This window comes from Lycium ferocissimum, chromosome 12 (assembly GCF_029784015.1).
Source record: "Lycium ferocissimum isolate CSIRO_LF1 chromosome 12, AGI_CSIRO_Lferr_CH_V1, whole genome shotgun sequence".
NCBI classification, from domain to species: Eukaryota; Viridiplantae; Streptophyta; class Magnoliopsida; order Solanales; family Solanaceae; genus Lycium; species Lycium ferocissimum.
In genome coordinates this window covers 24,227,351-24,254,697 of record NC_081353.1, presented here as the reverse complement: position 1 = coordinate 24,254,697, position 27,347 = coordinate 24,227,351, and the positions used below count along the sequence as shown (strand labels likewise).

The 27,347-nt window shown below is 33.6% G+C and overlaps 2 protein-coding genes across 2 annotated transcripts in view; both read left to right on the top strand.

Moving 5' to 3' along the window:
• Positions 1-23,362, top strand: part of LOC132040930 (uncharacterized) — a 61,683-nt gene extending 38,321 nt beyond the window's left edge. Inside the window, exons 3-11 of the mRNA XM_059431617.1 lie at positions 18,704-18,745; positions 20,007-20,126; positions 20,265-20,410; positions 20,490-20,637; positions 20,725-20,808; positions 21,255-21,370; positions 21,501-21,559; positions 22,696-22,786; positions 22,968-23,362. Coding sequence (XP_059287600.1) covers positions 18,704-18,745; positions 20,007-20,126; positions 20,265-20,410; positions 20,490-20,637; positions 20,725-20,808; positions 21,255-21,370; positions 21,501-21,559; positions 22,696-22,786; positions 22,968-23,195 — 1,034 coding nt within the window. The 3' untranslated portion in view covers positions 23,196-23,362. The remainder of the gene's footprint in view (positions 1-18,703; positions 18,746-20,006; positions 20,127-20,264; positions 20,411-20,489; positions 20,638-20,724; positions 20,809-21,254; positions 21,371-21,500; positions 21,560-22,695; positions 22,787-22,967) is intronic.
• LOC132040566 (pentatricopeptide repeat-containing protein At4g37170-like) lies at positions 6,473-8,659 on the top strand. Its single transcript, XM_059431214.1, has one exon. It carries the CDS (start codon positions 6,586-6,588, stop codon positions 8,638-8,640), a length of 2,055 nt encoding a protein of 684 aa, XP_059287197.1. The 5' UTR covers positions 6,473-6,585; the 3' UTR covers positions 8,641-8,659.
• Positions 23,363-27,347: the final 3,985 nt, after the last annotated feature.

Sequence of the window (27,347 nt, the reverse complement as noted above, 5' to 3'; positions counted from 1 at the left end):
TTTTTGTTTGACAAAACCTAACTTCAAACATTTGGATAGTTGAAGTTATTTCTAGGTGGATAGAATTACAAATTTTTCTACACTATGAATATGGTTTAAATAAGATCTCAAAATCGACTATCTGTGCACTTGGACCCTGATTAGTCTTATGACGTTATAGTCTCATCAAACATCATTCCAAACACTTGCTTCTAGACGTATGTTAAGCAAAGGACATTAGGCATATATTGGCTTTTAATTTTGTACTGGTCATTTGATAGATGAAAGGCCAAAGATATCATTGAGAGAAAAAATAGGTTTTTTATTTTAATTAGTCTTAATTAGTATTCAGTGCATGTAATGTGCTTCCTTAACTATGTGGATAATTACAAAACATAAGAGGCAATAAAAATATAGCATATCTTTATTCACCTACCCAAGCATGCTTGATTTAATAACTTAGTGATTAGGCATCGTTTGGATATGAGGAAGAAGGAAAAATGGAAAGAGGGAAAATGAAGAAAAATGGGAGACTTTTTCTTTTGCAATATTTTATTTTTGTTTTACGAGCAACTAATGCGGCGCCGGGGGTGGGGAGGGGGTGGGGTGTATTTCAGTCTCTATTTTCTTTTTTGGTAAAAAATCTTTATCCAAATTAAGTACAATCTCACATCTTAGGACAATGTTTGTATATGTCTTAGTCACTACCGTAATTGATTATTACTACATCACAATTTCTTTGTCAAAAATTCTAGAGACTCGCACTCACAAACAAACAGATCTGAATGATCAGTCTTTCTCTTATTATTTTTTCATATATTTCTTGATGGGGATCATGCAAAATTCCAATGTTTGGTTCCTTTGTTTTTTCTTTCGTATTTATCCTTTTCCCTCCGTTAATTTATTTTTCTTATTCTTTCTAGCTTTTTTTTTTTAATTTTACTGTCAAGCAGATGATAAGCTTGATATTGTTCCTTGTTTCTTTTTATATTCTCCTCACTATTAGTATTAGGGTAATCTTGAACTCTCCTCACATAAATGTTGAATGTAATGAATGACAAAATATAATGATTAATTAACATGAGTGGTAATTATAGGACCAAGAGTACGATTTTCCCTTTTAAAAGATTTATGAAGTCTAGATATCTCGTTATGCTCTTTTCGTTCACTTCCAATTGCACATTAATTACAGAAACTAACTAGTGAAAACTGAAAACATCTATTTATACCAACCACATACATATGAGAATTGATATATGTTAGTAATTATTATTTCTTTAATGCATAATAGGAACTTCTTTTTCGTCCTCATTTTTGATTTTGTACCTCATGAAAATGACTACAAAGGTTACAAGAAACACAATATATGAAAACATCCAACATTTCCAGTAGGGGTGTACAAAGTGATTAATTAACAAATTGACAGAGAAAAACCCACGGCATAGTGGTTTGGTTTGACTTGGTTTGGTGTTGGAAAAAAAAACCCGAATAATTGGTTTGGTTTGGTTTTAGCTAAAAAAATTGTCAAACCGAACCAAACCAACCCGACATTACATGTATTCAATTTTTAAAATATTTTATACATAAAAATATTTATTTGTAATGTAATGTATAAATATTTCTTAATTTTTTCATAGTTTTTCATCTATTATCATATTATTCAAGCTTGAACTTAGGATTTTGAATGTGAATAAGTTTTATATCCTATGGATGTTAGTAACTCATATAAAGTCCAAACCAAAACTAACTCAACACTAATACTAACAAAAGAATTTCAATTTACCCATAGAAATGAAAATAATGTTGGATATCTATTCTTTAGTTTTGCATAATTGGTTTAGAGAGTGAAAATACAACTTAAGTTTTTTTCTTGTCATGTAATTAATACTTATTAACCGTACTTATTTTAGCATGACTTAGTATTTTAGATTATGGTCATTTTTTTTATGGCTTATTAATTAGCAATATTTATTTTAACCGATTTTATTATCTTTTGTTGAATATTTTAATACAATGTCATCACTCTTCTCACATTTTGTGTTATTTTCTTATGAAACACCTTAATTACTTAGTTGTATCTTACTAGGACAAAAGAAACATTTGACGTAAAAGTTATATTTTTTGTATCAAGATTATTCGAAAAAAAAAACTATAACCCGAAAACGAATAACGAGAAAACCGGTTGGCAAAAAACCGAATTTTATTGGTTTGGTATGGTGTATAAATTTAAAAACGAGAATTTGGTTTGGTGTTTAAATCCGAAACATCCAACATTTCCAGCTTGCGTTATTGATCAAAATAAAAATGTGAGTTGAACAAGGGCCACCAATTGCACAAAATCGGTTCCAACCCCACCCACATTTATTAAAGAATTCATGTAAGTTATAATTGGCCTCTACTTTTTTAGTACTTAGAATTGATGGGGGTCTAAATCATAATGTTGTATAACAGAGACATGTAAAAAAGAGAAAATAGTTCTTTAGACTTGTCGATATTTGGTTCGTGAACAAGATTTAATTACATGAATTAGAATAGTGTTGTACTATGAGTAGGAAGGAGAGTTGTGGCCCGATTATAAGAATTGTCCCTAGGAGGTCATGGATTGATCAAGATATGTAACCTTTTGCAGAAATATAAAATATTTTGTATAATAAATTCAATATGATCCTACCTTTTTCGGACTATGTGCATAGCTAGAGCTTTGTGGACTGAATTGTCCCTTTTTCTTGTATTACCATAGAGAAGAATTTTCTAACTTTTTTTCAAGAAAGTAATAAAGCCAAAGGAAGTACTTCAGCTTATTCATACACTAAACCATGTTTGTTCAAAAGCCAGAATAGAAACCGAAATTTCATGATTTTGAGTCGTACGATTCAAATATCTTCTAAGCAAATTAAATTGGCCAGGTCTTGCCCGAAAATACATTAGCAGCTCCAATTCCTTTTTTGGGCGGAGTGTCCTTCAGATGCACTGGTCTTTAATTTTTGACCCTCAAATTGGTGGTCTTTAATTTTTGGCCCTTTCACCTAATATCATGAGATTTGAGGTTTGAATCCCGATTCAGTTAAAAAAAAAAAAAACAATTTCACAAGATAAAATTTGTAGAAAAGTTAGGCCTGTTCGAGCCAAAATTAGAACTTAAGGCGGAGTTTTGCGCTTCGAGGGTACGCCAGCTCGCACTCACCGAATGTAGGCAAAATCCTGCCTGTAGGCATAGTTTTGCAGGCAAAAGTTCTACCTAAAGGCAGAGTTTTGCCTGAAGGCAAAGTTTTGCAGGCAAATCTCTGCCTTGTGAAACCAAACTCTACCTTGCAATTTTTTTTTAAATTTTTTTTGACTGAGCAGGGGTTCGAACCCGAAACCAAACGGTTCTAGCGACGGAGAAAAATTAAAGACCACCAATTTAATAGGCAAAAATTAAAGACCACCCCAAAATAAGGGCATTCCTGCGAATTGCCCAAGCAGCTCTAACCTAAAAAGCATAGAGTAGTTGGCTAGTTTTTGTATCTTCTACTTTTTGTGGGAATTAGCATATATATATATATATATATATATATATATATATATATATATATATATATATACTCGTGCTGATAACTATTAGGATTATTTTAGTTAAAGATTAGGCCTAACAGTTATAGCCCAAAAAGGATGGGGAAATAACTCATATATACAGCCCATACATCTAGTTTGCAGTCAATATAGTCCACTGCATCATCATATATAGAGAATGTATATGTTCTGCATAGTTATACGACCCACACATCTAATTTGCAGCCAATGTAGAGGACCATATCATTTGTGTATAGATGTATATGTTATGTATAGCTATATATAAACATTACATATACTCTATATATATAATGTACATGTTTTATATAATCATGTATAAACACACGAAACCAACTCAAAATTGTGATAATGTATAGAAAATGTATATGTTTCGTATACCTATATATTACATATGCTACAATGCCAAATATGAATCCAAACAAACTATGAAACAAAGTGGTAGCAAATCTCATGGAAGAGTTTCTTTTTGGTGTCAATTAAGATTTTCCCACTTCTTTCTTTTCATCAATGAACAAAAACTAAGATTTTAGAAAAATCGATTATTCGAAAGTTGAAATCACTACGGATATGTGTGAAGAACGAAGGTTGCAGCATCTGCCATTATCGATTTCCCTCGTTCCCTCATCTTATAAAAAGTTTCCCCCTTTTCTGATTCTTCCTCCCTTCTTTTCATTAATTATACATTTCCTGATCTGATCCCATTTATAATTAACAAATCCATAAATTATTCATGTAATAATAACTATATGAAATCTCCAATTCTCCTTCTAAGAATCGGGTTACTTGAACAAAACAAGATTATAATGCGGAAGCGAAAATACAAAAATTAAAGACAAGAATGTAAAGATAGGCGAAATTTAAGAATAAAATCCCTAAATTTTAAGATTAAGTGATAAGAACCCTAATTGGTCTTAGTATTCAAAATTAGCAGATTAAAACTAATTAAGATACTAATAGAGTCAATTCAAGAACTTATATCAAAAGGTGATCTAGACCCCTATTTCGAAGAAATTAGAGACAATAATTAGTATAAGACTAATTACCTTCTTTAATTTACGAATAAGAATCAAAGATATCAAGTATGAATTAATCTTCACTCTTAAAAGAATCGTTAGCATAAGGTTGCGAGATAAATCTAAAGTAGCCACACAAGGTGTAAAGTAGAGAAACAATAATAATACTATTTTTTCTAATGAAAATAACAAAATTCACCCTTATATATAGGGGAAACTTATCCCAAATAGAATGAGATTAGAATCTACTTTTATGGAAATAATTAAATACTAAAACCTAACTAGAAAACTTTAAACTAGGAAAGCATGTAAAATAATTCCCAAAAACTATTCCCTATCAAAATAGGAAAAGTTGCCTAATCTTAGAAAGACTTCAAACGTGAATTCCTTTTTTTTAAGGGCAATATTTCAGCCCTTTTATGGGTCTGATTTTCAGCTATTTGGGCTTCCCTTTGGGCTCAACGTGGGCCCCAATCTTCCTCCTCTTGGGCTTGGACCATAGAATATGTGTAGCATTTAGCTCTCCCTTTTCACAATTCTTGGAACTCGTTGCTTTTCTTCTTTTGATAAGTATCTTCTTGATTTCCAATTGAAGTCAAAGAACCTTGGCTTGCATCTCCTGGCTTGTGACCTTGAGGATGGTCTTCTTAGGGCTTCTATAGCGCCATCCTTGCCCATGGAGCTATCACCTTCTTTGTCATTTTAATTTTCCCGTAATTTTTTCAATTTCGGACAGTAAGGATGAAGTAGGTGACAGTGGGATCGGTGCTGGTAGGGTCAGCGGCGGCGTGCACCATCAAATGCCGAAATCAAGCAAATGGGCACGTGATGTGGCAATTCTGAAAGAATTGCAAATTAGATCATTGGGCTAATTTGAACAAACTAGGTCACTAATGCGTATTGGGCCGTAATTATTCCACAAAAAATTGACTATGGATAGACAAATCCTACCGAGCAAACAAAACATAGGAAAATCTAAATATTCAACTCCTAATGTCACGCTTGTCCGTTTCCAAAATTCAGGTTAGTCCAAAAAGTCTCACACATGCACCAAATATTCAATCTCACGAGTTCATACAATTCAACGGCAATAACATCTATACACTCTGTATATTATGTATACTAAAGTATATCACTTACATTAGTAATTAGTGTATAATAACTATATAATATGTGTATAACTAGTGTGTGTACATCATACACTGTATACATTGACTATATATTTCTTATACACAAATTATACATAAAATGGGCATGTAGGATTACAGTGGATACGGTGGGTACTGATAAAAATGTATATAATGTGTGTATATATATAGTGTGAAAAGTGTATCTACTTTATATATAACGCTTATACATTCTTTATAAACATTCAGGTACAATTTGCAAATATATGAAGTATATAATGCATAAACAAATTATAACATGTATATGAATAATGATATATCTTACTTATATGAAGGGTAAATTTTTTTTATTTTTTTTATTTTTTAAGGTTAGGTGGGTAGAGTTTGGGGGTAGATAAGGTTGGTTCGGGGGTAGGTGAGCTTGAATTTTGTTAATTTAGGACCTCTTTTTTTTTTCATTTTATTTGAAAATCAGCGTTTGGTCATGAAATTGAAATTTGGAAAACAACTTAAACCTTGTTTTCCCTCTTTTGCACTTTCAGTACATTCAAACAATCAAATATTTTTTGCAAAAACTATAACCAAACACAATTCCATCTTCAAATCCAACTTCAAAATTCCAAATAAAGTGAAAAATATTTGGTTTTAGAAGTAATGACACTTATATTTCAAATTTTAAGCACTAAATGCATTTTTTTGAATAAAGTGGAAAAAAAAAATCGGGAAAAAAATGAAAAATTCATGGCAAACGAATCCTTAATTTTTGGAGGGTATGGGTAAGCATCAAACGACCCCTAGACTAGTTGGATCCACTAAAAACATCCTTAACCTATCACAACTTCAAAACATCCTTAAACCTTCCAACGACTAGTTTTAATCACTAAGAAAGCACCATGAGAGCAAGTCTTAAAGCTTCACTAACTGCTATTCGATCATCATCTTATTTTTCTACAGCACAAATAACAACAACCCATTTAAAAGAAAAAACCACAAACAAAGACCAAATCATTACACATTTATGTAAACAAAACAAATTCAACGAAGCCCTTCAAATTCTTTGCGAACAAAATCGTTTAAATGAAGCCATTAAATTGCTCGAAGAACGACCCGAAACTCGTCCTTCAGCTACAGTTTTTTCGACACTTTTGCGTATATGTATCGAAAATCGAGCATTTGAAGAAGGAAAAAAAGTTCATAGAATTATGAAATGTTTAGGTTTTAGACCTGGGGTTGTTATATCTAATCGAATTCTTGATTTTTATTGTAAATGTGATAAACCCTTTGATGCATATAACCTGTTTGTTGAAATGTCTGAGAGGGATTTGTGTTCTTGGAATATTATGGTTTCTGGATTTGCGAAATTGGGTTTGATTGATGATGCGAGGAAGTTGTTCGATGAAATGCCTGAGAGAGATAATTTTTCGTGGACCGCGATGATTTCGGGTTATGTGAAGTGTAATAAGCCTGGATTTGCATTGGAATTGTGTAGAGTGATGCAGAGGGATGAGAAGAATAAGTGTAATAAGTTTACTATTTCGAGTGCTCTTTCTGCTTCGGCTTCTATTCAGTCGTTACGTTTGGGGAAGGAGATTCATGGTCGTATAGTGAGGACCGGGTTGGATTCTGATGCGGTTGTTTGGAGTGCTTTGAGTGATATGTATGGTAAATGTGGGAGCGTTGACGAAGCGAGGCATATTTTCGATAGGACTAAAGATAAGGATGTTGTTTCGTGGACGGCTATGATCGATAGATACTTTGGAGATGGGAGGTGGGAGGAAGGTTATTCGTTGTTTTCGTTTTTGATGGAATCAGGAATTAGGCCTAATGATTTTACCTTTGCTGGACTTTTGAATGCATGTGCGCACCAAACGATGGAGCATTTGGGAAAACAAGTACATGGGTACATGATGCGTATAGGGTTTGATCCTTTTTCCTTTGCAGCAAGTACCTTAGTTCATATGTACGCCAAATGTGGGAGTGTAGATGGTGCATATAATGTATTTAAGCGGCTCCCAAGGCCCGATGTAGTTTCTTGGACCTCACTGATTAATGGTTATGCTCAAAATGGCCAACCTAGTGAAGCTCTTCAGTTATTTGACTTGTTGCTTAAATCTGGTACTCAGCCTGACCATATTACTTTTGTTGGGGTTCTTTCTGCTTGCACTCATGCGGGTTTAGTCGATGAAGGTCTTAAATATTTTTACTCGATAAAGGACAAGCATCGTCTAACCCATACTGCAGACCACTATGCTTGTGTGGTTGATCTCCTGAGCCGATTTGGCAGATTTAAGGAGGCGGAAGAGATTATTAGTCAGATGCCAATGAAGCCTGATAAGTTTTTGTGGGCGTCGTTGCTTGGAGGATGCCGAGTCCATGGAAATGTTGAACTAGCAAAGAAAGCAGCTGAAGCACTATTTGAAATTGAGCCCGAAAATGCAGCTACTTATGTTACCATCGGAAATATATATGCCACAGCTGGCAAATGGACTGAAGTAGCAAAAATCAGACAAGTCATGGAAGAGAAAGGTGTGGTGAAGAAGCCAGGTATAAGTTGGATCAATTTGCAGAGAAAAGACCATGTTTTCTTGGTCGGTGATAAATCACATCCTAGGTCAAAGGAAATATATGACTTTTTAGGGGAGCTTTGGAGGAGAATGAAAGAAGAGGGGTACGTCCCTGACATCGATAATGTGCTGCATGATGTGGAAGAGGAACAGAAGGAGCAAAATCTCTCCTATCACAGTGAAAAGCTTGCAGTTGCCTTTGGAATTATTGCAACTCCTCCTGGAACACAGATAAAGGTTTTTAAGAATCTACGGACATGCGTTGATTGTCACACTGCGATCAAATATATCTCTAAAATAGAAGAGAGAAAAATTATTGTGCGGGATTCCAGTCGGTTTCACTGTTTTGAGGGTGGGAGTTGTTCGTGCAAGGACTATTGGTGATTTTCCCCCTCCTTTTTTTTTTTTTTTTCAATAACAGTGGATTCAAAGTGAGCCAGTGATGTTGTAACAATAATATATATAGATAAATATTTACATCGGTTGTTTGCATCAAATCATACTAATTTATCATTTTTAAGTAATTTAATAAGGTGATAATACATTACTTAACCATGATCAAGTAAGACTAGTGTAGCTTGAAATTAGAATTAAACTAGTGTAGCTTGAAATTAGAATTAAACAAAAAGAAAAATACAAATATAAGCATCGTGTTTTGATTTTGTTAAGCATCGTGTTTTGATTTTCTTAAGCATCGTGTTTTGATTTTCTTTCCGATGTAGTCTTGTTTTGATTTTCTTTCCGATGTAGTCTTACATTATGTATTTAGTTTTTCACTTTTCATATTATGAAAATTTTATTTTTTAGCTCGATTAAATTTATAAAAAGACCAAGTTTGTTAGTTCAGAAGTTGACCGCACGAAGCGTGGGTAAATTGACTAGTTTAAAAAATAAAGGGATAATTTCAAGACCTCCGCCTCAGGTTTCGCTTCATAACATTAAGTTTTAAATTCCCTTAACCTTTTAGGTTTGGAAACAATACTCTCTTCACCTTTTGAAAGGGACAATGAACCTCCTTGATTTGAAATATGATTTAATTCGTTCTCAATAGCCACGACTTGATCATCTTAGGGTGGTCCTTTGGTCGACGAATGTTATTATTACACTCGTATTCTTTGAAGGATGATCAAATATGAGTTGGATCATTGCATATATTTAAAAAGTCAAAAATGACCTTTAATCATGATCAACTATTATAATTTTTTCTAAAAAGTGAAAAGAATAACTAAACGAACCAAAATAGTGTATAGAAAGGAGTAATTTCATTAATTTACCTAAACATTTTTTAGGTAAATAAATAATACGACATGCATTTCATCTTTTGCTTGAAATAAAAAATCACTTAAATTAACATAGTCAGGTGATTTCAAAAATTTGAAATATTATCTCACCTATAAGTTATATTGTCATTCGAAGTTGTTTATTTTTAAAAGATAGTTACTCCTTTAGATATGTAAAACTGACATGAAAATAGAATAAATGTGTTACAGAAAATTAATCAATTAAAGTAAAATTTCGATAATAACAAAAATACAAGTGACAAGATGGATAGAGATAAATTTTGAGCTCAACAAAAAGAATATTCTAGGAAACAAAACGAGATTCTGAAAAATCAAAGAATAGCTAAAGAAGAAAAAGTGGAGAGGAAAGTTTAATTTTTTTAACAATATAAGTACAGTTGCTTAAAACTTTTACCTGTTCAAAGAAGTACATGTTATCATCCATGTTAATTGAGCACTATTTTTAACATTTTGATATATATGCAATGATTCAATTCATTTTTGGCCATTGATTTAAAATTGAGGGAGTTCGTTATCTCTTTCAAAAGGTGAAGGGGTATTATTATCCAAACCCAAAAGATTAAGGGGGTTAAGTGGAATTTACTCAACGTGATTGTCCCCCATGAGCCGCTAGGCCGAGCAATCCCCGGCTAGTCCAGGTGTACGTAGGTGTTGAGGATATTGGGTTATTTGGTTTTGGCCATGAGTTGTCACTTTACATGATATGCATAGTATTTGATATCATATGAGTACCTCTACTTGATTGAGTTGATTCTATGTTAAATCTCCATTACAGTTTGTTGAGTTATTCTCTTTTCTTGTTAATTATTAATCGTTGAAGATTATTCTATATGTTCAAGTCTGTAACCAATGATACTTACTGAGTAGATATTGTTTTCTATGAGATACTACACTTACTTCACTCTTTTATGCAAATTCAAATCTGTGTACTAGTGGAGCTTGCGGTCATGTTTGAGCATTCGTGACTTGGAGACATTCGGAGTGAGACGCCTAGCTGATCCGCGACACCGAATTCGTTCTCTATTTACTTCATTTTTATTTTGTTTAGTCTTATATAGTGTATCACCACTTTTTGGATTTATATTGCTTACTCTTAGAGGCTCTTGTACTCATATCACCATAGATTTTGTGTCTATTTCTGCTATTTTCACATTTATGATTATTGAGACTCGTGATGACTTATCACTGATTCATATGCTTATTTTTCTGCTTAAATTAAATGAAAATGGAATGAAACTGGTAATGGTTCGCTTACCTGGTTAGTATCACGACTCAGTGATTTTGAATCGTGACGACTATCTGTACTAGTGAAATATGTAGGAAACGCAAACCCGCCCGCTTGGAATAATACGTGGAAGGTTGTGAGCCACCTTTGATTGACTGGGTCAAAGGGGAACTACACCCTACGAAGACAGATGGCCGAGCAAGTCATGAAGATATGGAATCCGAAACCAAAAGGGTATAAAAATACACGGTATAAACTAAAAGGGGGCGGCCAAAAATTTATATACCAAAAGGGGTATAACGTGGATCAGCCCACGTTATACCCCAACTTTTTTTTTTTTAATTTGTCAGATTCACAAACAGAAAAAAAAAAAAAAATTTACGTAAAACGTGGATCAGTCCACGTTTTACAAAATATATTTGTAAAACGTGGATCCCTCCACGTTATACAAATATATATTTGTAAAACGTGGATCCCTCCCCGACAATCATTCGGTTGTTGCCTAAATTTTTCATCGTCTCCTCCGCTCTTCCTCCGTCTTAATTTTGATCTCCTTCTCCTTTTCCTTCTCCTCCATTTATTTTCTTTTAAAACCTTAAGGTTCTGACCTAATTTTGGAGTAACTTGTTCATCCTTATCTTTTGTTGTTATCTAAATTAAGGTATTTTTTCTAGCTCATATAATTGTATATTTCTAGTAGATGTAGAATATTTGTTTGTCTTATATATCTTAATTGTTATTTTTTATTTGTGTTATTTTAATACGTATAAGATATATGTTTGTCTTATTTGTGTTATTTTAATTTGAACTTAAAATATGATTGTTAGAAGCATTATTATATAAAAGGTCGATTTGTTTAGTAGCACTTTTGAAGAAATTTGTTGTTATGTTACCGTTATTTTTGTGGATTGTTATATAAAATTTGGGCGATTTTTGGTGACACTCTTATCGATAATACATGTGTTTCCTTTTCAATGCTCAACTGAATACTTGTTTTCTCCAATTAAAAATTAGTGCGCTTAGATATTTACATAAGAGCTTTAGGAAGATCTACTCCTAAGTGGCTAACATTATCAACGGTCCAACATTATTTTTGTGGATTGTTATACCTAATGTGATATTTATATAGTCGGAAAAAGTGAAATTTAATTGATGCCTCGGTAGCCCAAAATAAAGATACTTAAAATGTCATAATAATGTTTTATTATATGGGACTAAGTCTAAGTGGGTGGATAATTATTTTGTCTATACCTTATAGGTATTAATGTGGTCCACTATCGGTGGTTTCTAATTAAGGCGAATGGAAGTCGACTTTATCTGCTTGAAATATTTGTTCTGCTAAAATTGGAATAATAATTTTTTTTTTAATAGTAAGTTACTCCAAATAGCTTGCTCCGGGGCCAGAAGTGTATGATGTGTTAACACTCCAGGAGAAGCATCGATCACAAGCTGTGTGGGATGGTGCCTGTGACCGAGACCGACCGGATGCCTATTTCCACGCCGCGCGGATACCGAATTTTGGAAGCACGTGAAGCGTCATCCTTTTCATCCTCCCATCCTTGACTACTTTGGCCTATGTGGATTTAGGGGAGTAGTAGAGGTAGGATGTGTATCATATGATTGGCGAAATCAAAACGCACTTATAGAGAGATGGCGTCTGAGACGCACACATTTCATACGCAAGTACGGGTGAGGCGACCATCACATTACAAGATATTGAGATCATGTTTGGCATGATTGTTGATGGTAATCCCTTGAATGATGTTAATGCTAGAAATATAGGTATTGTTGGGTGGCAACAATTAATCCATGAGCTTATATGGTTGGGCACCCGGTGGATTGTTTTAATGGTGTTAGTAGGTTAGAACTAAATAAATTAATTGAATATGTTAGAGGCTTAGATGACATTACGGATCGGACCCAGAAATTGTTGTGCAACGTTTAGGTTGTACTTGCTATGGCTTTGTGGCGGCACGATATTTACGGATAAGTCCGGTGACTTACTTAATTTAGACTATTTGCTTGACATGCGTGACCTTAGAGCAATGGAGTAGACAAGCTTGGGGGAGCGGTTGCATTGTCATATTTGTATATTTGTTTATGCGCGCTTCGTTGAAGAAAGCCAAGGATGTGTGTGGATTCATTTCCTTATTGCGGAGATACGTGACCTTTAAAATTATATAATTTTATTTGGTTGTCCTATTTGGTAGTTATAAGGTTTTTATGTATTTATTTTAAATTTTTAATATAGATTTGGGCTTGGGAGCGAATTATACCGATGCAGCCACCACCCAGGGCCCTTGACCCACACACGGCTCTTGCACGAAAGTGGACTCATCGTAAAGCTCGCGAAAATGAGGCACGTGTTGTGCTACCCATATGTAGGGATGTATTGGACAACCTAACAGATGGTCAGGTATTTTATCATAATTATGGTTGTTAATGGCGTTTTGATATAATTGTTACGCTTATGTGTAATTTATTTATTTTATTATCATGTAATTTTATGTTCTTTCTATCGTAGTTTTTGTGGCGCCTTATTCGGAGACCATCATTAATGGACTCCACGAGTCTTGTTGGCGTGGCAAGATATTTGGATAGCGCGAGGTTCCACTTATTTGTGGGATCTATCGAGAGTGGCACATGCCGGAACCGCGTTCTCGAGCGGTTCGGTAGGAAACAACATATTCTGACCATGTCTTGAGATTGATCCTTCTCATTACAAACGTGACAAACGGTATGCTATGAACGATGAAGGATCGAAAAATTTTGCACACGGAGCTTTTGTGGGAAAATCGTCGACAAATGGTAATTAGGCCGAGTATGAGCGAAGACCCCGAGTCATTATCAGTATTTTTGTTGGTATCGACGTCACTCACGTACTTTTATAGGAAATCCTGTGCATAATGTGCATAGAGGATACCAACACATGGCACACAAATTGTTAGCAATAATGATGTAGCTAATGATCACTCCGTCCAGTCGGATAGTGATATCCGTTAGATCGCACGAAACGAACGATGATAGTTAATGATGATGGTCATTCTTATGAAGACATTCTTTCCCAGTGATGGTAACGTTAGATACCATTCTAATGCGATATAAAATATTTGGATAACACGAGAAGAAGGCCGGATGATTTTGCTTTCATGAGAGATGACGGTCCGGATTCGATGCACTTTTTGGGATTGTAAAAAACCTTTTTTTCGAATTTATCGGATCGAGTTAGTATGGTGGCAATGAATATTCTTTTTATTTGTTGGCCCGTTTTTCAAAAAATAATTTTCCTTGTATTATGCGTCTAGGTATGTTATTTTTAACAAGCGAGGAAATGAAAATGCGGTGAGACAATATTGTCTCGAAAAGAAAAGTTCATTTGTGATCGGTAAAGGTAAATTTTTGGAGGGTTATTTTCCAAGCGTCATATGTTGGGATGTGAGTGGATGATCCGTTTTAGAAAATTTCAAGTGGTATGTGGAAGGCGAGAAAGCGGATCTCCACCCGTTGTCTCGCTGATTACGAAAGGATCATTTCAATTTGAACGGTCCAATTGCTACTACGTTGATACCATATATTATGTGATCCGTACTTCCAGTATTAAGTCGGTTCGGGAAAAAATAAAAGGATTGCATTTGTTTACTCCTAGTTATAGAAAAGCACAAAAGGGCGTAAGAAAGCTATTGAAATGGTATTTGGTGATTTTGAAACCTCTTTCAAGACATTGCCCCGATACATGGCATTTACCTTAAAATATTTCAATCCAGGGGCCATTGTTGAGTGGGAGCACGAATCAATTACAATGCAAGGTGAACACATCTTCAAGTTTCTTTTCTTATAAACCAAGCATCGATGGATTCAAATTTGCGAGCACGTCATCTCGATAGACGGTACTCAATGCATGCGTTAAGTATGAGATGAAGCGCTGGTGTTGTTGGAATTGATGCGAACAATAACATTTTCCTTCAATGCTATTGTTGCACGTGAGAGCTTTGAGTCTTGGACGTGGTTCCTTGTGTTGTTGTGGAGACATATTGTTCGTGAGAGACAAGGAATTGGACTTATTTACGTACGTCGTCGGGGCATCTTGCAATATGTCCAACACGCTGATTGGTTACAACCACAAAAAACACCATGGTTTTGCGTTCGGCGTTTAAAAGCAATCTTCCATAAAAAGTTCCTCACGGTGACCTTGAGAACCTAATGTGGTTTGCGGCTACGAGCACCGGAAGAAGAAATATATAAAATAAGGATGGAACAAATCAAAACAATGTCTCCTCCCAATGAAAGTATACCTATGGTTAAATCTCTTCGGAGGAGAATGGACATTGCTTAAGGACAACGTCATAGGTGGGGGGCTATGACAAACAATGTCTCGATCTTACAACGGTTTATTGAAGAAAGCTCGTGGTAGGTTACTTGCCATGATCCGTTATACGTTTAAAAATCTTGTTGATCGGTTTGTTGAGAGAAGCACCATGGCGATTTGTTGATTGCGGATAAAAAGTTTTGGACATTTTACATTGAAAGAAGTTTGATGAATACTAGGAGAGGTCACTAAAACTTACATTTCTTTTATGTTGTACAACATTTAAGATCTTTGAGATTCTTAATTTGCACATAATAATGCGGAAATATACATAAAGTCTGAATTTAAAAGATGTTCGTGTGGGAAATGGAGAAACTACCATATGCCATGTTCACGTACAATTAAATTTTGTGATATCCAATTAACAAAGGACTATGTTAGCAGTACTTTTTTGCTTTTACGAGCAAATTACGATGGAAATTTTTCACTTGTTGGATGATGAGGCATATTGGCCACTTATGTTTAATTGCAAACGAATACGAGTGAACTTTGGGGCGGACTACAACTAAAGGAGGAATGAAATGGATATAGCTCCCTGCTCGTTTATCTTTTTGTAGTACGTGCAAGCAAACGGAGGGATAAAAGAATCGGCGCAACTCAGTTATTGTTGCTTGTGGTTTTAGTAATTTTTTTAATGTAGCGATTGTTGTTATGTAACATGTCTTGTGCCGTTTAATAGCTTTACACAATTTAACATTTATTGCCAATAATGTGTGCCTTTATTTAACTTATATTTTATTTTTTATTTTACAATTCGCATATATAACACATATTTAATTATTGCATGTGTTAAAATATTTATTTGAGTTATTCACTAAAATTAACTATATGCTTTAAAATTAAAAAATCAATACTTTTTTATTAAAAACATAGCCAATATGATTTAAATAGAGGCTCGTCTTACAAACTATTTGTATCGGTGTTTTTAATGAAACGTATAAAATGGGATCATTTTTACGTAAAAAAAAGATTTTTTTTTTTTGTTTGTGAATCGACAAATTAAAAAAAAGTTGGGGTATAACGTGGTGATCGACTTATACCATTTTATTAATAAAGTTTTACTCTTTTTAGTTTATCTCAATCCATTTTTACATAAATAAAAGAAGATAAAATTATCAATGATAAAACTTCTGGAATGATTCCTTAATCAAAACGATCGAGATGTGATAAGCTAGATAACATTTAAGTTCCGAGATAAAAAATCATATAAAATTAATTTGTTAAATAGCTGCAAGAAAATTGAGCTGTAACATGTGAAGCTCTTAGTGAAGTTAGTTAATGTCATCTATTCTACAAAAATCTCCGTTATCCCATTTAATTTTTCACTTGAATACTGAAAGCTCCCACATTCTCTCTATAAACACGATCATTCAGCATTGTTCTTAAGCAACATTTGTTGCTTGATAAAAGAGATTGAATAAGAATTTCTCTCTTGTATTATTTCGTCTTTTGATTATTTTTATTTGTTGCGCTTGTTATTTCGGTTATCATTTCATTGCTTCAATCATATAAGCAAAGATTTAATATCATTTGAATTGATTATGCTGCTTAAACCTCATTCAAATAATTAAATTCAATTGATTTCTCTAATAAATAGATTTTAGACTAAACGTTCAAAATTATTTACAAAAAATAAAACCAAACACAACTCCAACTTCAAAAATTTCAAATAAAGTGTAAAATATTTGTTTTATATGGCCAAAAGCCTACTTAATAGGTTGAGAACTTTTCTGATACAATAAGGTAAGCTTTCGTTTTGCTTGCTAATAGACTGATAAGAAGTAAACTTTTCTGTAAGCTTTACGCTACTCATGCATGTTGCACAGTACGAGAGAAACTCTCAGCTATTGGAAATTATAATTAACCACAGGCTAAATCTTCATATTCAAATAATCAAAATTCATAATTTTAACTGCTCAAATTTAGGAGACTAATTTTAGGTGAATAATACATGTTTTTTTTTTTTTTTAAATGTAATCAACTAGCATTCGACTTTGGGCCAGAGGCTGACCCACATGGAAGGGTGGGAGTGCACGTGCACTCGTTAGCTTCGAAAAAAATTATGCATATATATGTGTATATACTTTGAGGAATTAACATATATTTAATTGTGTACTTAACAAACAAAAGATCTTTGGGCACGTTGTTGCAATATTTTCTTATATGTCATCGCGGATAGAACCCGAATGTCACTTTTAATTAATTTTTTTAGCCTAGGAAAACAATAAGCGTTAAATGAGCTCGCCCAGATTCGAATATGCGCTGTTAACACATGTTAGCATCTTTCGTTTGCTTCACTGTGTTAAATTTTATTTATTACTAAAAAATCATATTTGACCTATACACTTGTATTTTCAACACACATCTACTCTATTAGTGAACGATCACACGCGGTATTATTCCTCAGTGATCATTAAAAAATTTGTTGAAATTTATGTTAAGATAATGATGCCCGCCGTCTTAAAATACTGGGTCCACCTCTGCCTTGGGCCCATATATAGATTTTTTGTCCTTCTAGAGCCCGTTTGGATTGGCTAGGCAAAAAATTTGCGAACATAAGGCTGAAAAAATAAGTTGGGGTAGTCCCATATATAGATTTTTTTTCGTCTTCTAATTAAATGGTACATTATTTTTTTGCGCTTATTTTAAACCTCAAAAAAAAAAAAATTTGAAAACAAGCACACACACAAACCTCAAAAATCACACACAGCCACCGTTTATTCATACGATGGACGACATAGAAATGGATGCCCGGTCACCCCAACATGAAGATGACTTTGACGACTACTACAACGACTGCGATCAAAATGATATATTACAAGAAATAGACTTTGATGAACACGGTAGACAAAAAATAATCCAATCTTTTTCCCTTAACTCGTCTTTTATTTATTCATAGTTAAATTTATGGCCACTTAATACATGGGCAGAGCTAGGGGTACCTGGAGGGGTTCATTCGTCGAAAATTTACCTTGTACATAAAAGGTCATATTACTTTTAGCACCTATATAATATGTGCTGAATCTGTTAGAAAAATAGGTAAACATAATCGAAGAAGAAATGGCCTTAAGAGATATTGATCGTATACGGATTGGGGAAAATACAAGCTTTCTTATGCTAAAGCGTCTTTCTTATGCTACTTCATGAATGTCCTCATATTTATAGAATCTAAGAGATGACTTTTCGAATTGGTTATGTCCTTTCACTAACAAACGTGTCTCTTCAATTTAAGACCTCTATATATTGCAAACTATCTAAAAGAATCCCCTTAGCTTCATTATATGTTTACAGCTTTCTATTTGACTCAACTACTTCAGCAAGACAGCAACTTCTTAAACTTTTTGTGATGGTGTAAAAAATATTGACATAATTAAGCTTCTTCTTTTTTTTTAATATAATTACAGGTTATTAAATCTCTAAATAAATACTACTTACTTAGTAGTGTAAGTAATTTAGTTGAAGCTGATGGGGGTGGGGTGGGGGTGCTTAGTTCAAACTTACTTGTTCTTTGTTAATTAGCATACTGATATGGATATTTGGGATAATGGTTTTCAGATGAAGCTGATGATTCCCTTCATACATTCACAGGCCATACTGGTATATTGTACTTTTTAGTATTCTTTTTATTTGATATTGAATAATGAACAATGCTCAGTTGATATGCTATTTTGTTGCAACTAGCCAGTGGCGGAGCCAGGATTTTGGCGAAGGGTGTGCAAATTTTCTTCTCACTTATGTTAAGAGTGTGCAAAATTAAATATATACTCATAATACCTAAGATTTAACCTATGTACACCACGTAATTTCCGGCGAAGGGTGTGCACCTGACCACCCTTCGCCTAAGGTGGCTCCGCCCATGAAACTAGCATTTTAGTCCTGCAGTAGTTGGAAAACCTGAATTTGCCTGATGTTATGTTGAGTTCACAATTATGGACATGAAGGAAGAACATTCAGTTTCTTGGCCTTTTCGTGTTGGTTATTGCTAGGTTGTTTAGCCGACTAAAATATTGCAATTTCAGTCACATACAATTGTATGCGTAGAAGTTATATTTCCTTTGAATGACGTTGCTTAAGATAAGTGGCGCATATTTTAGTGCGAAATGAATTATCAAATCTTCAATCAAAGCAAGCTAATTTGTCCAAGAGGCAAGCTTGAAATGACGATAAGTACTATAAAGAAAGATCCTAGGAGACAAGTAGTAATAGTGGAGCACACATAACAGTGATGAAGGCACAAAATCTTGGTGTAGTAGAAGTCGTAGAAAGTAGATACCAGATTCCAAGGCTTAATACCAAACAAGTTTTATATGTGGAATATGAAATTGTTCCTGGAGGACTAGATTCAACTTTGCCCAAATTAAGGTAAAACTTAGGACTAAGTTTATGGACAACTAAATCCTCATGATTTCATATTGAGAGTTATAGAATATGCTTTTGGAAGTCGACTTAATTCAATGGAAGAATAAAATATGTTATGATTCTAGCAAATTGATCTAGTTGTTAATATTGTGATAAGAACTTAATCTGGCAATACAATCAAGATTTTGCATCAGATGTTTGTCCTCCTATACATGAATTTTTCATATATATTACCTAATAAAAAATTGCATCACATGTTTGTGGAATCTACTTCACATAAGATGGTTTTAACTCATCGGCAAAGTAATTTTATATATTGAGGCTGTTAGATGTGTTCTCATGGATCTCATAGTAGTTAATAGTTTGATGCAACCATGTGTTCATTGTAGTCGATGCCTCTGGATTGGGTATAGTCTATTATTAATTTGTACTTCGATATTGATTTCTTTTACTTTTTTCTTTAGAAGTTAATTGTTTCAATTCTTTTTCCTTTTAATAGGTGAACTATACACTGTTGCCTGCAGCCCAACAGATGCTAATTTGGTGGCAACAGGTGGTGGAGATGATAGAGGATTTATGTGGAGGATTGGTCAAGATGATATGCTTTTTGAGTTACAAGGTCATTAAGTCATGACTAACACCAAGAATATAATTTGTCTTGTGTTTATCATCTGAATGATTCATGGTTTTGTATTGCTAACTAGATGAGTCTTATTCGTCACACTTTTTTATTTAAGCCCTTTGAGACATGGTGCAGGTCACGATGATTCTGTATCTAGTGTGGCATTTAGTACTGATGGTCAGTTGCTTGCTTCTGGGAGCTTTGATGGGAATATAAGAGTGTGTAACATAGCCTTAGGTGGTCCGAACAGCATACTTGAAGGTCCTGAAGAAGGAATAGAGGTGAAGCATTTTCTCGTGCGTAACAAATCCAATTTTGTGTTACAATTTGAGATCAATTATGAGTTGTGAGGTTGCTCAGTGGGTCAGGTGGCATCCGAGAGGACATGTAGTGTTGGCAGGTTCAGAGGATTCTTCTGTTTGGATGTGGAATGCTGATAACAATGCTTTGATGAACACATTTTTAGGTCATCATGGCAGTGTAACCTGTGGTGATTTCACTCCTGATGGTACATCCTTGTTTCTCCATTAAAACTGCTTGTTTTTTTTTTCTCCTTTTAGTAGAAGCTACATTTCTCATATATATGCTTTCTCAGGTAGATTAATTTGTACCGGGTCTGATGATGCGACCCTGAGGATATGGGACCCAAGGAATGCCCAAAGTATCCATGTTATAGAAGGTGAGTTTTTTTGCTTTCTGGCTGCTAAATCTTGATTTCTTTTGCATTATGCGTTTCAAATTCTGATGAAAAGTAAAGTTATAACTCCACTTCACCCCCCTACTCCCACTCCCCACCACACACACAAAAAGAAGAGTATGGGGCCTACAAATAGAAGGCTTTCTGGCACTTGTCAAAGGGAAAAAAGGAAGTAGAAGCCTAGAAGGATTTCTGGCAATCATAGTAAATTGTGTTTCTCCATATTTAGGAGATGTGGTTGAGATAAAAAATGCTGGATAAAAGTTGTGGATTGCAGCTTATGTTAATATAGCTAACTTAATGTTTCTCATCTCTCATCATCAAGGAACTACATTTCTAAATTAATATTACATGAATTTCAAGATGTGGTCTTATTATTATAGTAATTATTTGTTGTTTTTTGAAAACAAATTATTTATTGTTTAAAGGTCATCCATATCACACGGACGGACTGACATGCTTGACTATCAGCTTGGATTCAACCCGTGCTCTCACAGGCTCAAAGGATCACTCTGCTCGCATAGTGAATATAATTACTGGAAATGTCAGAATCCTCGATAGATGATAATTTACATTAGGCTTACATATTCACAACAATTTTTTTTTTATGTAAGTGATGCTTCCAGACCTTGGAGACAGTTTGTCTGATCACTGATTAATATTTTCTGTGTCAGGTTGTCACTTCTCTGATTGCTCATACAGATTCGATAGAATGTGTCGGCTTTTCAGCAAGGTTTTGTCTACATTTGACGTCTTTCTATCTATCCTTGTATTTTTACCCTTTGATGCCTTTTATCTGACAGATGATGGAGGACAATTGGAAAAAAATTGCAACAACCAAACCACAAATATGTGAATGTGCCTTAGCCACTGAGACTTGACTGTCGTATTGTAAAATTGCATCAAGGGGAACCAAATTCTATCAGCAAGCCTGAGGATAATTTTACTGAAGAGAGAGTAGTTATGTGGGCATAGTCCATGATAACAAATTAAATTTAGTGGTTAAGAACATTTTCACAAAAAAAAAAAAAAAAAAAAATCCGATGCACCTTCAGTATTAACTGTGTCTAAGCAGAAATCTATCAATTTATATAAGGATCTTTTATTGGTGTAAAATTGGATTAGCATGGATTTGCTGTGTTGTATTCAGGTGTTTTGGAGTCTTCTTGTTGTATATTTCTGGATTTGATCTCTAGTCGTCTAAGAAACAGATTGTGGTTTCAAATGAGAGCATTCTGCTTAACAACTTCTTATCCTTAAGAAGGTTCAAAAAAGTGTAAATCGTCATGGCTGAAACTAGAAAGCTGTTTATGCCAGGTCTCGCCTTTCTCCTGAGTGAGAGATTATTAAAATTTTGTTGAACTTTGGTCACCTCAAACTTTTAATGAGTTTATCCAGTTGGGAAACACATTCGATGAGGTAAATTGGTTGTGGACTTCATGGCTCAAAGTTCCAATAATTAGCCATGAATTTACATAAGAAACATCAAGCTTTTCAGGGAAAGAAAGTCATGGTGGGGGTAATATAGCATCAGTTTAGTCATCCTTCTGTCAAACTAGCATGTCAAAAACTGTTTCCAAAGAATTAAGCTTGGGATGTGAATGTAGAAAAATGGCTATATATTTTGATAAGTCATGGTGGAGTAATGTAGCAAACGTTTAAATATTTACCTGCCGAACTAGTACGTGTTGGGATACATAGTAGTTAGGACTTTATATTGATTTTCACTGGTGCGGCTGTACTCACCCTTTGCCCGCCAGCAGATCCTGATATCCTGGATTGCATGCCTTGAATGTTCCTTTCTCTGTTACTAATTTTTTGTTTGCTAAATTAATTTCGGTGCTTTAGACTACTTTCATAATGTTTCAGCGCTACTTGGGCTGCAACTGGAGGCATGGATAATAATCTCATTATTTGGGATTTACAACTGTCCACACCTCGTTCCATATGCGAACATGAGGTTTGAACTTCCTTGTGTTCTTTAGTGTATATATTTGTATCTTTAAATGCAGTTGAACATCCATTTGCTTCTGTGACTACTCTATGCTAGTTCCAGGTTTTGGAGTAAACCACAGTGCATAGATCCAAGTTTTGTAATAAACCACAGTTTTTTCTATTCGCTGACAGTAACTTTGTTTTAGGACGGTGTAACATGCTTATTGTGGCTGGGGCAACATAGATATGTGGCAACAGGTTGTGTTGATGGGAAAGTGCGGATATGGGATTGCCTTTCTGGAGAATGTGTGAGGACCTTTAGCGGACACACTGATGCAATTCAGTCTCTATCTGCATCTTTCAATGGGGAGTACCTTGTTTCTGCCTCGTCTGATGGAACAGCACGCGTTTTTGGGATAGCAGAGTTCAACTAAGAGGAGACCCCCATCTTTGTGTGTTGGTGAAGAGTTAAGCCCAGAGTTGCACTTTGCAAAGCATTTGTCTGATTCTTCTTTTCAGTTTTGCACATACACTTGATATATTAGCAGAACGATTATTCTAAAATCTTGAAGCAAGCTCCTTTTTAAAAAAATATACTCTTTTTACCTATTAACTCCCATTTTGTTTTTTGTGTGTGTTGGGGGTGGGGGGTGGGGGGGGGTGTTGTAAGATTAGGTGTACATGGACGAGAAAAAGGAAAAATGTTTAGGTGCATCTGAGTGAGTTTGGAGAATTTAGTTAAACACTCCTTTCTTTTTACTCCATTTTAAAAGGAATGACACTTCTAAATTTAAAAATAATTAATGACACTTCTAAATTTGAAAATAATTAGTTTTACACTCGCGGTTGTACCCTTACTGAGAAGGTTTTATAACTAAGCAAATATTATGACATATTTTAGACCATATATTTCAAAAGTTTTATAACTATCGTTATGACATGTTTAGGGCCATCAATTTCAAAAATTATACAAGTATACAAATTACATGTTTAAGAATATAAGTTTCAGAAATCTTTATTATATTTTTAAATTTCATGCTGATTCAAACAAGTCCAATAAATTGAAATGGATGAAGTACAACTTATGAAGAAAATGGGAGATTTTTTTTTTTTGAATTTGAAAATCAATACAGTCAAACCTCTCTATAATGGCAAAACCGTGTTTAGTGAAAATTTAATACCACATAATAAGGTGTTGTTATGTATGTATCCAATTTGATGCTTAGATCTCACTTAGTTGTTTAGATCCAAAAGAAACATGTTACGACAAATTCGGTATTTTTTAAAGTTATAACTATCGTTAAAACAAAATATTTCAAAAATTTAAAACCTCGATGAATGATCAAGAATATAAGTTTTAAAAATTCCCAAACTTTTTATATATATATGGATTATATATATATTCATCCTCGAACTATGCAATAATAAATAAAAATAAGTTTAATGGATGGATAAGTGAATTTAAAAAATGAAAATCAATAGAAGTAAGACAGTATGGCATAGCAAGTGGTCTCGGGCTCTTTTATTGCATGCGTGAGAGCGTAACAAAATGCCACATAAGCAGCCAAATGGTAAAAAAAAAAAAAAACTTTTTATAACATACCCCTTTATTTTTAATCCCATCCCAACACTAAAAAGTCTCTTTCTTACCTATCTAGGTGTTCCTCAATTATAATTGAACACACCAGTGATGTATAACCAAGTTCCTGTGCCATCACAACCAAATTTCATTAATCAGGTAGTCTTCATCTTTGTCCTTCACTTTTTCAAATGGCTAAAGTCTTAGTCATATTCGTAGGTTTCTATCTCAATTGTCTTGATGGCTAAATTTTGTAATGGCGGTGTTTGGCTGAAAATTCCATGATAAAACACTATAATGAGGTATTGTTATATATGTATTTATAACCATTTGATGTTTAAATCTCATTCCATGAGAGAGGAGTCCAAAAGAGAAGTGAATTGGTCGGTGTGTGACATTTAAAATCTTTACTTTTTATGTTATAAGCGAAAACAAAATACTTGTTAAATTTATAATTTCAATTGAATGATCACATAAAAAATTGGCTAAAGTGGTTAAAACACCCCCAAAGTCGGCGTGGATTATTACTTTCATTCCGAACTATGCCTAGTACTAAAAATGCCCCTATGCTTGGATAAGTGAATATAAATATATATATATATATATATATATATATTTAATTACTGGTCTCATGCTCTTTTATAAATTAAAGTGTAGAAAAATGCCACATAACAGCCGAACGGAAAAAAAAAAAACTTTTTAAACATATCCCTTTATTTTTAATCCCAACTCAACGCTAAAAAGTCTCTTTCTTCCCTATTTAGGTGTTCCTCCATTAAAACACGCCCCAAGTTCGAACTTAAATTTTCTTCTTGTCCTTCTTCTTTAATTGCTTAAGTTCTTAGTCATAATTGTTTCCTTTTAAGTTTCTGTCTCAATTCTTCTTGATTAATTAAATTTTTTCCAGAAAAAGTATATTTTTGAGATATTTTTAATTAAAAGCAAAATTGATACAATCTAAAAGTTTTTGATTAAGCTTATAAACAAGTCGATGATTGTCAAAGATATTTTAATATTTTATTTTTATATTACATTTCTACAAAATATTATTACAAATATTTAAGTAAATCTTTCTCCATTCCATATCCGAGAGAAGTACATTTTGTATACTGAAAAGACAATACATATATATAAGAAATAATACGCTATTACAATATGTAATTGTATATAAGTAGAATGATGTATAACCAGTATAGATAAAATATAATATGTGTAACATCCGTATATACAAAATCAAACGTTAATCAAATGTTATTCATCAACTTTTCAGTTGATCGATTGATTGCAGAAGTATATTTTCAATTTTATACTTGATCTGTGTTTAAGCAGCTGTTAGAAGCTGCATAAAAACCATAAGAGCTAACAATGGTGGCCTTAGCATTTCTTTCCATCAAATCAGCTCAATAGAATTCCTCATTTTAAAATCGATTTTCCACCTTTTTGATTATACACTAATATAATTTCCATCACCTTACTATATTTTCTTCTTTAAGTATACAGTATTCAAATCTCACTTATTAATTAATTCAAATTCACGTCAAGTATATTCAAAGAAAAAATGAATTATATTCAATGTTTCCCCCCATTTGAATTTGCTTTTAATCCCACGCTTAAATCCCATCTTTTCCACCTTTTTTTTTCTTTATGACAATATAAAAGTCTTCATTTGTCTAAGTTTATAAACAAAATTTTAAAAAAAGTTTATCTATGGTTGCAATTTGGTAACTCAAGAAAGTGCTTATCAGTCGAGATAAACCAAAAGTTGTAAGTCAAAATACCTTTTCCAAAACAATACCCCAAACTTTTTCTCCATTCCATATCATCGTTCATTTATTTTCTTGCAAAGATATTTTACATTTATATCTTCGGATTTGTTATTCATGCCTAGGATGGTCAAAAATGCACCATTACGCCTTAAATGCCCATATTGAAGTTGAAAAAAATGCCTTGCGTTCATAGTTTGGTCCAAAATAATTCGGTATTTATTCTTGTTTCTTTCTTTTAAAATCCCTTTACCTAATAAAAAAGTGAGCGATAATTTTTTTCTTCTTAATTTCATTTTATCAATTAAAATAAAATTACCCCATATACTTTCCTAACTACAATATAATGCTTATCAACCAATCCCAGAGACAACGAAAAGAAAAAGAACACACACTCAAAGAAACACTCAAAAGAAAACACACAATCTCATCGGCATTGCTAGAATTTTAGTTCTAATTCAATATTCAAATTGTCAAAATTTATTATTTAAACTGTTTAAATTAAATTCTTTTTTTTTGTCTCAACTTATAATTGCCCCAAAATCATTTGGGGTGTTCTTTAATTTTTGCCCCTTATTCCAGCGGTGGTCAATAGCTAAGCTTTTTTTAAACTCCTCAAATTGGCTGGTCTATTAAGTTTTAAATAAACTTTTTCTCTGGCTGCAAAGAACACACTGGGTTTTTTAACACGTAAGCCTCAATAAACGAGGTAGGAGCAAGTCTAAATGGATTCTCATTGGCATTGCTAGATTTTTTTAATTTTAAAGCTTAAAAACACATATTCAAGTAGTCAAAAATCCTCCGTATTTGTACCGTTTAAAATTAACTTATGACAATCCTGCAAATTGTAATTAAATTAGGACTGGTAGATGCAATTTATCTCTTTTATTTTAACCACCCAAGGTTGTATGCACATGGAGTATTTGTTTTTTGCACGGATTGTCCTTCAAAGGCACTAGTCTTTAATTTTTGTCCCTTAAATCAGTGGTCTTTAATTTTAGGCGATTCCCAGGATTTTGGGTTCGAACCTCCTCCACATCGGTAAAAAAAAAAAAAAAAATTTTACAAGGCAGAGTTTTTATAGCTTTGTATCAAATATAATCGAAACCAATCAAATTAGAAAACTGAAAAATAAGAAATCAAAATTGGAAAAAATCCACTACACTGTTGAGTAAAAAAATAAAAAAAAATTCATCTTAACACAAAATCCATTAGTTGCACCTCAAGAAGTCCTAGAAATGGTG

Bases quoted from the DNA above. Each gene is read 5' to 3' on its own strand.
- LOC132040566 (XM_059431214.1), top strand. From the start codon at position 6,586: ATGAGAGCAAGTCTTAAAGCTTCACTAACTGCTATTCGATCATCATCT.